The sequence below is a fragment of the Narcine bancroftii genome, chromosome 4, assembly GCF_036971445.1.
Source record: "Narcine bancroftii isolate sNarBan1 chromosome 4, sNarBan1.hap1, whole genome shotgun sequence".
Lineage (NCBI taxonomy): Eukaryota > Metazoa > Chordata > Chondrichthyes > Torpediniformes > Narcinidae > Narcine > Narcine bancroftii.
In genome coordinates this window covers 76,700,887-76,717,394 of record NC_091472.1, presented here as the reverse complement: position 1 = coordinate 76,717,394, position 16,508 = coordinate 76,700,887, and the positions used below count along the sequence as shown (strand labels likewise).

General features: G+C 45.2%; 1 protein-coding gene and 1 long non-coding RNA gene across 2 annotated transcripts in view; one reads left to right on the top strand and one right to left on the bottom strand.

Annotated features, from left to right (window-relative positions):
- The window catches only part of LOC138760713 (uncharacterized), a 111,635-nt gene that overhangs the window by 70,544 nt on the left and 24,583 nt on the right, over positions 1 to 16,508 (top strand). The gene's annotated exons all lie outside the window — the stretch shown is intronic.
- The window catches only part of LOC138760710 (uncharacterized), a 51,709-nt gene continuing 46,419 nt past the window's right edge, over positions 11,219 to 16,508 (bottom strand). Inside the window, exon 10 of the mRNA XM_069931694.1 lies at positions 11,219 to 11,905. Within this exon, the coding sequence (XP_069787795.1) occupies positions 11,856 to 11,905 (50 nt within the window). The 3' untranslated portion in view covers positions 11,219 to 11,855. The remainder of the gene's footprint in view (positions 11,906 to 16,508) is intronic.

Here is a 16,508-nt window from a genome sequence, read left to right as displayed (position 1 = left end):
TTGAAAGGGATTGTGCTGCTTTTTAAAAAAAATTATTAGTCTATAAAAATCAAAAATAAAATATTTTTTAAAAGCAGAATCTTGGCCTGAGGTGCATTAAAGTAGGCATCTGCAGACTACAACTTGACAGCTGTGGATTAGATGACCTTGCTTCTGGATTGTAGTCATCCTTGGTTGAACAATTTTCCACTCATTCTGAGGATTACTTGCATTTGAATGAGAATTTTGTTCAAAGTGAGATGCAACTTTGAAATGATGATTGAGAAAAGTGATGGGCAATGGCACAGCTGTGTTCAAGGTCGGGTCAGATACAGCAATGAGCTCTCTGAACCCTTCTCCATTAACAATGGCGTGAAGCAAGGCTGTGTTCTCGCACCAACCCTCTTTTCAATCTTCTTCAGCATGATGCTGAACCAAGCCATGAAAGACCCCAACAATGAAGACGCTGTTTACATCCGGTACCGCACGGATGGCAGTCTCTTCAATCTGAGGCGCCTGCAAGCTCACACCAAGACACAAGAGAAACTTGTCCGTGAACTACTCTTTGCAGATGATGCCGCTTTAGTTGCCCATTCAGAGCCAGCTCTTCAGCGCTTGACGTCCTGCTTTGCGGAAACTGCCAAAATGTTTGGCCTGGAAGTCAGCCTGAAGAAAACTGAGGTCCTCCATCAGCCAGCTCCCCACCATGACTACCAGCCCCCCCACATCTCCATCGGGCACACAAAACTCAAAACGGTCAACCAGTTTACCTATCTCGGCTGCACCATTTCATCAGATGCAAGGATCGACAATGAGATAGACAACAGACTCGCCAAGGCAAATAGCGCCTTTGGAAGACTACACAAAAGAGTCTGGAAAAACAACCAACTGAAAAACCTCACAAAGATAAGCGTATACAGAGCCGTTGTCATACCCACACTCCTGTTCGGCTCCGAATCATGGGTCCTCTACCGGCACCACCTACGGCTCCTAGAACGCTTCCACCAGCGTTGTCTCCGCTCCATCCTCAACATCCATTGGAGCGCTCACACCCCTAACGTCGAGGTACTCGAGATGGCAGAGGTCGACAGCATCGAGTCCACGCTGCTTAAGATCCAGCTGCGCTGGATGGGTCACGTCTCCAGAATGGAGGACCATCGCCTTCCCAAGATCGTATTATATGGCGAGCTCTCCACTGGCCACCGTGACAGAGGTGCACCAAAGAAAAGGTACAAGGACTGCCTAAAGAAATCTCTTGGTGCCTGCCACATTGACCACCGCCAGTGGGCTGATAACGCCTCAAACCGTGCATCTTGGCGCCTCACAGTTTGGCGGGCAGCAGCCTCCTTTGAAGAAGACCGCAGAGCCCACCTCACTGACAAAAGGCAAAGGAGGAAAAACCCAACACCCAACCCCAACCAACCAATTTTCCCTTGCAACCGCTGCAATCGTGTCTGCCTGTCCCGCATCGGACTGGTCAGCCACAAACGAGCCTGCAGCTGACGTGGACTTTTTACCCCCTCCATAAATCTTCGTCCGCGAAGCCAAGCCAAAGAAAAAAAAAAGAACAAAGAAGAAATGTTTTATAATTAGCATGAATATGAAGTAAATCTGATCATCATTAATAAATGCATATCTTCTTTCTTTATACAAGATAGGTTTACTAGTCTTGTATTTTCCATTGTTATTTCCAATTATTACCACAGCATCATAGAAGTTAATAGTGAGGTTGAATTATACATGACACCTTACCACTGGACGATAAATTAATAAACATTGTAGAACACTGCAATTTTAACACCAACAAATGAGAAGGAAGCTGCAAGTTTGCTTTCTGAACCACATATTAGGAATTATAGCCATCCTCACATTTTATTTTAAACCCTTTACGTTTTCCCTTCTTCCTCGAGGTTGCCATGTTCTCTGAGAGCAGGAATTGTATACCCACAATAATAACAAGGCTGTGTTGAAGTATTGCCTACACTATCATTGATGTCTGCTCAATTGTGAGAGAACATTTTGCATTGAAGCAGGAAGCAGCATGGATTATATTACACTGGGTGAAATTTGCCAGAAAAATCCAGATGTAAATTATCTTTAGTAGATTGGAAATCCTACTTGATTTCAATTTCAGCCCTGGTCATAAATTGTTAATTATTTGAACAATATCTCCAAAGGATTTAATGTAATGATTTTCCGATGAGAAACAACCCTTTGATGTTTGCACAACGCATATTTCCAGTGCTATAATTCGTGAAGCTGCAATCACAATGTACAAAGCATTCCTTGTGAGTCATCTTTGGAACAGAAGTATTAATTGATCAAACCACATGATCAGTTGCAAGGAATGAACTTGTTAATATCCCAGTAGCTGTCTTGTAATACTGTACATCTCCAATATCACATTTACCTGTGCATATTATATTGACTTAACCAGTCACAACATTGAGGAAAGTAACTTTATTTTGAAAAATTAATCCTTGTGTGGAAAAGAGGATACATACCTGGGAGCGAGCAATTCAATCTTGGTATTCCTGGATTTTGCAAACAGCTGCAAATTGTATACTTCTAGCTTGCAAAGTGGTTATTATTCTATGTAAATCCGGGCTTCTAACCATGTCTGCAAAATATTCAAGATACCGCAGACATGTTAATATTGGGGTTCAGTATTCTAATTTGTGCAAGTAGAATTAAATGGCATTGTCCCAGTTATATTTAGATTTTAGGCTGACACTTTAAAAGGATAATCATGTGCAGTATTTATGTTATGAATGCACAAAGACTTCACATGCCAAGCATAAGTGATGTTGAAATGAAATGCATGAATGGGGGTGTGCGGAGGGGGAAAAGAGAGAGAGAGAGAGAGAGAGAAGAGATTACAATTGACTGTAACATCAAACTATTCTGGCAAATAATAAATAGCCAGACATGAAATTATTTCCAAAAATAACTGCAGATTATGAAAATCAGGAAATAAAAACAGAACATGATGGGAAAAGTCAAGGGGCAGTGAAAATGATAATCATTCAAGTTGACAATGTATCATTAGAACTTCAGAATTTCTCATCACCTATCACCTCCTTCCCACCACGACTCCCAACTCCTTCCATCACCACCAACATGAATGCAGATTTGTAAATAGCTTAATGGAGATTTTTTTTTTGGAGTTTGTTGACGTGCAGTTGTAAGAATCGAAAAATCTTTAGTGGTGATCAGTCGTCAAGAAGAAAATGATAAAGAACTGTAGTGGAGCTTTGTGTATACGGTACAAGAAAACACCAGAAGCAATTCAATCATTAAACTTTGACAATTTATCTGAAATTTAAATCTGAGTACATACAGGACATCATATACAACCCTGAGATTGTTTTTCCTGAAGGTGCAGCAGAATTACCACTAATTGTAGTGCAAAAAAAGTGCACTCAGCATATACATGTCAAGAAACAAAGAACTGGGGGGAGTCACGTGATGGAGTAGTGGCCGGACAGTGAACTCCAGCCCTCTCCAGAAAAGTCGGGAAAAACAAAGGAAAACACAAAGGCACAGAAATAAAAGTTACAGAAAAGTGAGTATAAAGGTGGAAAGAAGATGGCGACAAAAAAAGAAAAATCAAAATCAACGGTAAGAAGAGAGGAAGAGAAGACAACGGAGGAAAAAGGTGAAGGCCTTACCTGTCCGAAGAGGCCCGCTGCGGAGAGAGAAATCCGCTCCCTCAGGTCGGTAAATAATGGACTACAAAAATGACTCGCTGAGCCGAGTAAAAGTGCGCAACCGCGCATGCGCGAGGAGTCGCGCATGCGCGATGCGCATGAAAAAAAACACACCGACGGGAGGGGGGACCAGCTGGGGAGTCGATCTCCACAGCCGGCAACGACAGCTGCAGAACACCTGCAGCAAGAAGAGACCACAGAAGACAATAGAAACAAGAAAGAAGAGAAGGAAAGGGCAACAAAGAAACAACAGATGGCCAACCCAGAGGAAGAAGAAGAGGAAGAGGAAGAGTACAGTGAAATAGAAGAAGAAAAGAAAGGCAAGATAAAGAAGGTATTTTCTTTTATTAAAGGATACATGGAGTCATTTAAAGAATGGCAAACACAGGAATTTAATGATTTAAGAAAAAGAATAAACAACACAGAAGAGAAAATGAATAAAATAGAGATGACCTTAACAGAAATGGGAAAGAAAATGGACAAGATGGAAGAGTGGGCAGTAGCCGCAGAAATGGAGGTAGAAGACTTAAAAAAGAAATTGGAGGAATCTAATAAAAAAACTAAAGAGACACAAGAACTACTAGCTCAAAAAATAGATACAATGGAAAATTATAACAGAAGAAATAACATAAAGATAGTGGGCCTTAAGGAAGATGAAGAAGGCAAGAATATGAGGGAGTTTATAAAAGAGTGGATCCCTAAGACCCTAGGATGTCCAGAACTACAGCAAGAAATGGAAATAGAAAGGGCACATAGAGTATTGGCCTCTAAACCACAACCACAACAAAAACCAAGATCTATTGTAGTAAAATTCCTAAGATATACTACAAGAGAAAAGGTACTGGAGAAGACAATGGAAAAAGTAAGAGAGGGCAACAAACTACTGGAGTATAAAGGGCAAAAAATCTTCATTTATCCAGATATAAGTTTTGAACTCCTAAAGAAGAGAAAAGAGTTCAATACAGCAAAGGCGATTTTATGGAAGAAAGGGTATAAATTTATACTAAAGCATCCAGCGGTATTGAAAATATTTATTCCAGGACAACAAAACAGACTATTCTCGGATCCAGAAGAAGCACGAAAATTTGCAGAACAATTACAAAAATAGACTGAGGGATGAAGACGGGTAATGAGAGTAAAAATGATCACGATTGATATGTATGCGGGTAAAGAGGTATAAGAGTGAATAGAGACAATGTGCATACGTGAATGTATCTGTACTTAGAGGAAAATATAGATAGTATAGACAAGAATTAATAAGGGAAGGTAATGGAATAGAGAGAATAAGGAGGGAATTAAAAGAGTGACCTTTGTGACATATGAAAAGTGAAATCTTTTCTGGGGGGGGCTGGGTGGGTGGAAATAGCGGTCACTGCAAAATCAGTTGACGCTTGCGAGTGGATTCGCAAATCCAAATGGAGAGGGGAGATGTGGTTGTCCGACAAGGGATAAAGGACAACTCAGGAGGGGAAGGGGAGATTGGGGATAAAGAAGATAGAAATAGGAGAATAAGGAAAATGTTGGATGTTGTAGGAATGTTGTCTTATAAAGAGTTGAAAATAAGAAAACAGAAATGGAAAAGGAGGAAAGGTAATGATGGAAAAACGGAAAGAGAAGATAAACAAAATATAAAAGGGCTACGCTGAACTATATGACTTTAAATATTAATGGAATACATAACCAAATTAAAAGGAAGAAACTACTAAATTTAAATGAATAAATGTATTCCATTAGAAAAAATAACATATAGGTTAAGAAATAATATTGAAATATTCGAACAAGTATGGGAGCCTTACATTAAATTTTTTCTTTGGCTTGGCTTCGCGGACGAAGATTTATGGAGGGGGTAAAAAGTCCACGTCAGCTGCAGGCTCGTTTGTGGCTGACCAGTCCGATGCGGGACAGGCAGACACGATTGCAGCGGTTGCAAGGGAAAATTGGTTGGTTGGGGTTGGGTGTTGGGTTTTTCCTCCTTTGCCTTTTGTCAGTGAGGTGGGCTCTGCGGTCTTCTTCAAAGGAGGCTGCTGCCCGCCAAACTGTGAGGCGCCAAGATGCACGGTTTGAGGCGTTATCAGCCCACTGGCGGTGGTCAATGTGGCAGGCACCAAGAGATTTCTTTAGGCAGTCCTTGTACCTTTTCTTTGGTGCACCTCTGTCACGGTGGCCAGTGGAGATCACAATACAATAGCAAAAACCTACTGGGGACAAACATTACCTAAGTTGATGGAAGGAGAAGGAAAGAAAAGAATGGACTCAGTAGAATTTCTGGTGTATTTTTGTTGAATGACAACATTGTCTGACTGGCTTAATGCAACCTAGATTGTATACCTAAAATGGATGAGGGGGGGGTGGGGGGGTGGCTTGGGAGGAGGGAGGGGGGGGAGAAAAACTCACTGTACATGTGTGAAAAAGAAATAGTGTATATCATGGCTAATGTGATTTATGGTGTGAAAAATAAAAAATTTTAAAAAAAAGAAACAAAGAACTGTGAACAGCTAACAAATGTAAACAAACTGTGCAATACAGAAAGAACAAAAGAAAATCAATAGAGTGCACAAGTAAGAGTCCTTAAATGAGTCTTGAAAGATGGTAGTTAACCACCTTTTATCCGCTTTACTTACCTGTGTGAACGTGATGAAACTTGGATGGGGTGGTCATTTTCATCCTGGTACTTACCCACCAAAGTAGTTAGTGTCAGAGCTGACACGTTTCCATTGACTCCTGTGTAAAAGTCTTACCTGCCTTTTCGGGACACCAACACTAATTCTGCAGGTCCCACCTCCTTTTCCACGGGAATGTTGGGTCCCTATATAAAAGGTCGCACTGAACCAGCTTTTCTTGGTTCAGTGTGAATGCTCCTATTCAGCCAGGCTTTAAACATGGGTTATTGACACACCAATTTAGTGGCATCTCTGTGTAAATGGGGTAAGAGATTGAGTTTGTCGTTGAGGAGTCTGATAACTGTTTAATGTAGTTCCATCCTTTTATGTACTTGTATCTATACGTTATGTGTTTTCTTAAATTTTGTATGTGTTTATATGTTAAACTCAAAAATATTTTTAAAAGATTTTGATGGTGGAGGGGTAGCAACTGTTCCTGCACCTGGTAGTGGGAGCCTTGTGGCACCTATACCTCTTTCCTGATGGCTGCATGGAGAAAAGAGTGGAGTGGGGGTCTTTGATAATTGCTGGGTGGAGTGGGTCTTTGATGAATGCTGCTGCTCTCCAATGGCAGAATTCCCTGAAGATGTTCTCAATAGTGGGATGGTTTTGCCTGTGATGCCCTGGGCTGTGTCCACTACCTTTTGGAGCACCTTATGCTCAGAGGTATTGGGTCCCCATACCAGACCATGATGCAGCCAGTCAGCAAACTTTTCACCACACTTCTGCAGAAATTTGATGTCTTATCTGTCCTTATACTATAAGTAGGTGGCTCTCAGCCCACCATGATTCAGATTTAATATTCTTATCCTTTTTCAAAAAAAGTCAGTTTTGTAAGGTACAACCTGTGGTGCACTGTCAATCAGAAGCAAACACATGAAACCAAAAGACTGTACAACAGGCTTTATTCGACATAAAGTTCCACAAAGCCAGCTGTGAGGAGAGCTGCTGTAAACTCTGACAGCGTCTTCGAAGGGCTGGCTCAGGCTTGTATCCCGGAGGGTGATTGACACCTGACCAGGTGGGGCTTGGTCTATTCAGATCGGCTGATTGACAGCCAGCCAGGTGTTGTCTTGTCCCCATGTTCTTCTGCAGATACAGAGATTACCCCCTGCAGTAGGCCAGTGGTGTACCACCACATTCACCCCCTTCTTTAAAATTGTCCCGCGGGGGGGGGGGGGGGGGGTAAGTTGCAGTAAAGTGCCCCAAAACATATATTCATAGTATTTACAGATTGAGATGGTCCGGCAGCCGTCAGAGTCTCTGCGACTGTCGCAGGACTGGCTCCTGGTCACTGGTCGGTGAGGGTGTGTGGGGCTGGCGGTGGGGGCGGCAGGCATGGTGCAGTGCGGAGGAGTGGCCGGTGGGCTGGGGTTAAGGTGTGTGTGTGTGTCGCATCAGATAGGTGGGGGAGCACGTTCGTCCCCAATGATTGTATAATTCCTAGGTGCCCAAAGAGCTCGAGTGCCCTATAGCTGTCCGGGTCAGGGGTGTATGTCAGGCCAGCATGTTCCTGGGCTGGAGGATGCTGTACTGTGGTGGGTGCTCCTGCTGGTGCCAGGTCCCTGGTTGAGACAGTGTCCTCCCTGCCGCTGCCGAACCTCACGTAGGTGTAGTGGTGGTTTGCATGTAGGAGGAACAGCTGCTCGATCAGGAGTTCGGCCTCGTGTGCCTGCACATGTCTACACAGGAGCACTGGTCTTGGGGACACGAGCCATGCTGGGAGAGACATTCCTGTTGCCGATCTCCTGGGGATCAAAAACAGGCATTCGTGAAGGGTCTCGTTGGTAGCCGTGCAAAGGAATGACCAAATGGCATGGAGTGCCTCAGGAAGAGCGTCCTGCCAGTATTCTACGGACCACCCCTTTGGCTTAAGGGCCAGAACTACCTTCCAGATCATCCTGTTTTAGCGTTCCACTTGCCCATTACCTCTTGGGTTGTAATTAGTCATGTGACTAGTCACAATGCCTCTTGCTGTCAGGTACTGGCGTAGTTCCTCACTCATGAAGCTAGACCCCTGGTTGCTGTGGATAAATGTGGGATAGCCAAACATGGTGAAGATCTGTGTCAGTGCCCTGGTGACGGTGGCCGTGGATCTCCACATCTGGATCTCCCAGACATCTGTCTGAGCAAGGGATAGCAAAAGGGAAGCAGGAGTACTCATCTATGACTGTGAGCAAATAGATGTTCTGATTTGTGGAAGGCAGGGGCCCCTTGAAATCCACGCTGAGGCACTTGAAGGGCCTGGGGTGGGCGGAAAAAGCAAAGTTTGCATTCCGCACAGACCCAGCACACCTCGGTCCTGGTCCTGACGGTGTACGGGAGGTTCTGGGACTTGATAAAATGGTAAAAGTGGCTGACGCCCAGGTGGCAGAGGGTCTCAAGTAGTGCCTGCAGCTGGTCATCATAGAGCGATGCCCAGGTCCGGGAGAGGGCGTCAGGGGAGTCATTAAACTTCCACAGACGATACTGGATGTTGTAGCTGTATGTTGCCAGCTTGACTCTCCAGCTCAAGATCTTGTTGTTCTTGATCTTGTCCCTGTGAGTGGTGTTGGAAGTCTAAGCCCAGGAGGACTGGGGTGTAGAGTTTGGGCATGACCAGGAGCCTGAACCCGATGTATGTCTCCCCCCCCCACTGTCAGATTGGCTGAGCAGCACCCAAGGGTATTGATAGTCCGGTCCTTGGCAGCGAAGGCAATAGAGAAGGTGGTGGGGTGGATTTTTAGCTTTAGGGAGTGGGCCACACTTGGGTGAATGAAGCTCTCGGTGCTGCCACTGTCGATTAATTTTGTTACCTGCCCGTTGATTTTAATGTCCATCATGGAGCGCCCGAGGTCGTGGAGAATATTTTTGGACAGGGGTGGTGGCTGCTAAGACCATCTCGGGGTCCGAGTCATCGTTCCCCGATGGTGGAGGTGAGTTATGGTCGTCGGTGACCTCTGCAGGCATCATGAGAGGTGAGTGTTGACCGGTGGTGCTCTCCGTAGTTGTGGGATGTGGTGTGCAGCAGTTAGCAGCATCCGGAGGTGTGGGGTGCATCGGTAGGGTGGCCTGTTCAGCTCCCGTGTGATCACATTGTCATCGTTGGAGGCCTGGGAGGGCCTCGGTGACGGCGGCATCCGCGCCTGTCCACCCCAAGTTGGCAGCGCTGCATGGGAGGGTGAGGCATGGCTGGCCTTCCTCCCTGGCTGAGCTTGTTGCGCCGGAAGTGACGTCACGTCACTGGCTGTTGGTAAGGGTGATGTCATCATGGCCAGAGAGAGTGACATCATTCCGTAGACTTGAAGTGATGCCGCTGTAGTCTTCGAGAGGCAGCGCTGGTGAGAGCGAGGGCTGGTCCAGGCACATGGTGTGCACACAGCGATAGTTGCCGGCGAGGCTGGAATTTGGGCCGCTGGGGTTGGGGAGGCCAGAAGTGGCTGCAGGGGCAATGGCATCGCCCGGCAATCGCATGTGGCAGGGACTGTGAGGGGGTTGGTGGAGGTCATAGAGGGCCACTGAACTGCCGGCTGGCTTTGAGAGGCATACTTTGGCAAAGTGACCTTTCTTGCCACACCTCAAAAAATACTGGTTTTTGGCCGAGCAGTTTTGGCGCAATCAACGATTAGACCCACAGTACTTACATGGGCATTGGGCACCAGCAGCAGTGATGTTTTCTTCCCCAGCTTGATCTAGGGCCACAGCAGCCAAATGTGCTGACCACATGGAGGCCTGATGAACCCTGGAATCGAAGGCTCGGTGTGCAGGGCTGCTGCTTCCAGGGTTCGGACTACCTCCAGTGTTTTGTCCAGGGAGTAGATATTGTCCTCCAGCAGCTTCTGCCTGACATCCCTCGGATGTAGGCGTCTCTGATTAGCCTCTCAACCTCCCTTTCATTTACCCCAGGTTCAGCCTGACAAGGTCAGGCCAACTCACGCAGGGCTCCCAGGTAAGACTCGGCTGTCTCCCCAGGTAGTTGGGCACGGATAGATGAGCCTCTTTTGATCGGAATCCAGGATGTCGTTGGCGTGAGCCTCCATGATCACTTTGACCGTGTACTTCCAGATCTTGAAGCGTGTTTGTGCTTCCAGGTGGTGTGGGTCAATTTCAAGGCTCCCGGTGCTCAGGAGCTTTTCCATAGCAGCTTTAAGAATTTATGACGAATAAATTGTGGTGCATTGTCAGTCAGAAGCAAACACATGAAACCAAAAGACTGTACAACAGACTTTATTCGACATAAGCTTCCACAGAGCCAGCTGTGAGGAGAGCTGCTGTAAACTGTGAGTGTGTCTTCGAAGGGTCGGCTTAGGCTTATAATCCAGGAGTGTGACTGACACCCGACCAGGTGGGGCTTGGTCTTTTGAGGTCGGCTGATTGACAGCCGGACAGGTGTTATCTTGTCCATATGCTCTTCTGCAGGTAGAGGTTGCCCCCTGCAGTAGGCCAGTGGTGTACCACCACACAATGTCAAACATCTGGCCATCTCTAACAACTGAGAACTTTTAAGATGTTCAGTCATACACCTCAACTACAGGCAAGTGATTTTCTGGACCCTTCAAATTTCCTGATTGCCTTGAATCTCTTTCCATGTCTACTGTATTCCAGCTCTACAGTTCTCTGCATTTCTGCCTTCATCCTAACATTTGCTTTCAATCACTTCTCCATACCCAGACAGGCCCTCAGGTGTCTGACCCAAAGCTCTGGGACTTAACCTCTCAATTGCTCCCTTCATTTAATATGGACTTTGAAATATCTAACATGCAAACATTTTGAACAATTCTAGTTCTGGATTTGTTCATAATTTTAGAAAAAAATTTTCCCTTTAGAAAAAAATTTTTGAATTGAGATTTGATCAAATATATTTACAACCTGAACGTTTCAAACCACAGAATTTAGAAATAAGTTTGGCAAGTGAAAATAGCACATGATATCTGGATTTTCAGTTGATGATCAGTGCCAATTAAAATGCATAGAAAAAAACAATTTAATATGAATATAAAAGAGTTTAGATGCTAGAATATAGAACAAAAAAAATGGAAGAAATCAGTAGGTGAAGCAGCATCTGTGGGTGCAAGTTTACGTCTATATTTTGGATCAAGACTGTATGCCTTATTAACCACCTCATAATATAGTGAGCATAAATGTGCCACAGAACTAATCTTACCTGGCAGAAAGAAGAATTAAGCCTTCAGACATAAAGGAACACTACTGCCTCAACATACTATGATATATTTCATTTCTCCATTGTTGCTGGATCCAAATCTGGAATTTTTTCCCCAACAAAGATATTATATATAATGATTGCAAGGAAGATGAGCATTGTTTTGTCCATGGCACACTGATGCAGAAGACTATCAAAAAGGAGTAAACAAGGTGGAATTAATTATTGGGAGGACAGATGGATTGTTTTGCAAGAAGGATAAAGATTAACAGATGTACATTCTCTTAATGATGCCAAGGTAAAGGACATACTGTATATTGGCTGCTCATACAACATGATTCAATTCTGAAGTTCTGATCCATTGTTTCAGGTTGCTCTGTGACTTTGCAATTTTCTCAATCTTGATTGTAAGGATTCTGGAGAAGGAGGAGGAAATGTCAGTTAGAATCAACATCAATCAGCAAAGAATAGGAGATCCTGGTTAAATAAAAAGGTCAGAAGAGTTAAAACCTCTGGATTGTAAATTCATATGCAAATTGGCACAAGGAGAGTACAACAAGCAATTTCACACAAAAAAAAACTAGGAAAAAGTAATCAGGGCTGATGTGATAATGAATTTATTGTCATGAACATGTCACAAAATTTGTTGTTTTCCAGCAGCAGAAAGGTGCAAAATTACTTTAAATTACAATTCTGAACTTGTTACGTCAGTGATTCTGGTAAAAGTACTCCCACAATTCAGTGGGGGAAGATTTTTCCAAGACTTCCATCCAGCAATACATATCCAAAAGCATGCCGGTGGTGATGCTCCCATGTGTCTAAACCCCAAATCCTTCTTGGTAATGGAGATTGAAGATTTAGAGATGTGGCAATATGTATATACTGCTGCATATGGGTGGCTAACCCACCCACTGATGACTCGCTCCCCAGTAGCTCCTCCCCTTGTGACTTGGCTAGAAAGGTCGATCTTCCTCCCCTCATCCATTCATTTAAGCACATGGAGTCGGGCCAGCTACAGTCTAAAGTGTATTAAAGCCTATCATCTCCCACTCAGTCTTTGGAGTCATTGATAGAGCGCATCAATTTAATACACTTTAATTTTCCACATGGGATGGACAGGCTACTGAGACCTGACAGGCTAGACATCGATCCACAGGTGCCTAGAGCTGCTGAGCAGTACGAGAAGTGGATCGTCTGTTTCTCAAACTTTCTCAAAGTCACAACAGGCCTGGAGGATTCGGATGAGAAAAGACTCAAAGTCCCGCAAGCAAGAGTTGACCACCAAGCGTACCAGGCGATCAAGAACTGCACAACCTATCCAGAGGCCATAGCTGAACTCCGCAACCTCTACCAACCCTGAGTGAGAGGTGTACACACAATACATGCAGGCCTCAAGGTAACAGCAGCCCAGTGAGTCAATGGATGAGTTCCTTTGGGCCCTCTATGACCTGTGAAGAGAATGCTGGAGCACTCTTTCAGTCCCTGAACCTGCAGCCCAGTGTGTGGAAGAATTGGTCCGACGTGCCTGCGTGTCCGGGGTGAGACCTGACTACATCCGTCAGCGACTACTTGAGGAGGACAAGCTGCCTCTGAAGAGGGCCTTCAAGTTCACTAGCACAATGTTGAGGCGATCACTTCCAGTAAAAACTGGCCCTCCATTTGGGACCGGCATCAAAGACTGCCTACATGCAAGCAGGCCATGACCCTAATGCCATCAGATACCCGAAGTGCCACTACTGCGGCCAGCTAAAGCATCCCAGATGTCTCTGCCTGGCAAAGGAAGTCACCTGTTCAGGATGCAAGAAGAAAGGACATTACCAGCACATCCGTAAGTCAAAACCCACCCGAGCAAGTAGCGCTGTGTGCACCCCCGGGTGGGCCATTGACCCTGACACTGCTTCCGGTCCTGAATGGTTCAACCACGTGTGACCCAGAGTCGCCATCTTACCCAACATCTCTTCTGCCTTCTGCTGCCTGGATGATATCACTTTTGCCTTCTTCCTCCTCCTCACCCGGTATGATTGTGTTGTCAACATGGGGGCTGCCATCTTACCAACCGGGCCCCCCCACCCCCGACGTCGATCCAATCCTGGGCTCTGTGATACTGAACCAAGGCAACCCTCACCCAATTGCCCACATGATGATGGAGATTGAGGAAAAAACAGGAAAAGAACAAACTGCCTGTTTGACAGTGGAAACACGGAGAGCTTCATCCATCCGGACACTGCCCATAAACTCGCTCTCTGTTAGAGCAACAAGCGGCTGCAAAGGACCAATCTGCTGAAATCCATAGATATTGTGCAACGTTGTTAATGGTTGGGGGCGAACATTATGATAACTTTCATTTGCTTGTGATGCCACAACTCTGCATGTTGATCCTCCTGGGCCTGGACTTACAGAGCCAGTTCAGGAGTGTCACGATGGTGTTCGGAGGATCACAACCACCCATAACAGTACACAACTCCCAGCTCACAACACCCCCCGGCAGCCAGCACCCACCTTTGACCTCTCCACCCTCCACATACCCCTCCATCATTATTTGAGAACCCGACCCCAGACTGCATGCCCATTGCGACAAAGAGGAGGCGCAAAAGCACTGAGGACAGGGCATTTATAAAGCCCTAGGTGCAGTGAATCCTGGTGGATGGGTTCATAACCCACAGTTTGAGCGCATGGAGAGCCCAAGAATCAACTGATTCACGCAGCTAGATGCTTACCCCCTCCCCCGGATCACCAACATGGTCAATAAGATCACCCAGTATAGGGTGTTCTCCACGATTGACCTAAAGTTGGCATACCACTAACTCCTTCACCTAGGGAACCACTGATATATTGCATTTGAAGCAGATGGCAGGCTTTACCATTTCCTCCTGGTGCCCTTCTGAGTCACGAATAGTGTCTCCATGTTCCAAAGGGAGATGGATCAGATAGTAGACAGGCATAAACTGACGGCCACTTTCTCCTACCTTGACAATGTCACCATCTGCACTCACGACCAGCAGGACCATGTCGCAAACCTTGCAAAATTCCTCTACACAGCTAAGTCCCTCAATTTGACTTAGAATAAGGTGAAGTGTGTGTTTAACACTACTCACCCGGGCCTCCTTGGATGTGTCATGGCACACCGTGTCATTGCCCCTGACCGCATGCGTCCTCTCATGGAGCTCCCAATCCCTCCTATGCAGTGCTACCAATGTGACTCCACATGAATGCATGTTTTCCTTCCCCAGGAATTCAGCAACCGGAACCACACTGTTGCCCTGGCTCTCATCTCCAGGGACCCATCCTGCTGCAGAAACACACAAGGGGCCACAAGACTGACCCATTGGTCAAAGAGGTGCAGCTCCTGTACCCCAACCGCCGTGAGGACACAAGTCCCTGTCCGGGATCTGGCATATGCCAGAGACACACACCCACCCCTGCCACCACCTACACCCAGGGACTCTGTGCAGGTTAGTTACACATCCCGGGCACCCATACCACACACCCTGAACCCCCTTCCAGCCGCTCCGACCACCACGACTGCCCCCACAGACAACCAAACCCTATCTCCTTCAGAGACAGCCCTACCCCCCCCCACCAGCCTCAAGACACACGACTGGCAATGGAGTCAACCAGTACACCACTGGTGGAGCTGCACAGGTCACAGAGGCAGAGGAAACCACCTGACCAGCTGAACCTCTAGGACTTTAACCTGGTGGAGTTTTGGTTTTTTTTAATTATAAAGAGAGGGTAAATGTGGTGATGTTTATACTGCTATGTATGAGTGAGTGGCCTGCCCACTGATGACTCCTGGCCATAAAAGTTAACACCCCTCTCCCTTATCCATTCATTCGAGCACATGGAGTTGAGCCAGCTACAGTCTAAAGTGTATTAAAGTCTATCGTCTCCCATTCAGTCTTTGGAGTCATTGACAGAGCATATCAAGGGATTTGAAGTAACCCAAAATCATAAGTGCAGTGCATTTGAAGATCATACAGCCTGCAATGGTCATGGAAGATGATAGAATGCCAAATTAGGGTAGATGATGGAATGCCAAATAAACAGGTTTCTTTGACTTGCAAAATGTGGAGCATAATGACAAACACAGGAGTTCCAGTCCTGACTTGTGCCTTGCAAAGGGCAAAGTCTTTGGGATGTCAGGAAGTGAGTCACTTGCCACAGCATACCCAGCCTCTGACCAGATCTTATGTTCACAATATTAATGTGTCTAGTTCAGTCATGTTTCTGGTCAATAGTAACACAGGGCATTGACAAAGGGAAACTTAAGTAATGTTATTGAACATACATGTATAGATATGATCATTTAATTTTACATTGTGTCAGGAGGAGCAAAAAACTACCCTCCTTTGCCCTTCTCTCAGAGTTAATGAGACCATCGCCGTTACCTCAGTTTTTTGGCAAGTGTCTACTGTTTCTCACCAGATCCTATCCAGAAAGGAACTGCAGTTCCAACACTCAATCTCTGAAATGATCATCAAGTTTGTGACTGCATCATACCATCAGAACTTTGCTCCAAGGAACATTTAATAATTCTTGGCACAAATTTTAAAATGTTTGGTTTTTTTTTCAATGAAGTCAACTTGCTGCCCAGCATTAATTCTATAAATATAAAAGACCATATTATGCAAGTGCCTTGAAAAGCTTGCATTAAAACATCTCTGTAGGTCTCAACTTAGTCTTCTGTTAACATTCCATGGCACTGCTGACGTATCCTCCCGCCTTACCATGGATTTCATGGACATTCTGGTTTATATCAGTTCATTTTTGCATAAACCTCTTCCCAACCCATTCATATGCTTTTCTGTTTTGTTTAAAATGTATTTATTAAATTTGGTTTGTTTATTCTTTCCACTGTGGAATTCAATATTTTAACTTCACACTGGGGAAATGTTTCTGCTAAAATCCACAGTATTTCTCAGCAATGCTCTTAGCAAACTCAGAGGGCTGTGAACTCAGCCAGTACCACTGTGGGGATTAGTCTTTACTTCATTAAAGACATCTGTAAGAGGCAGTATC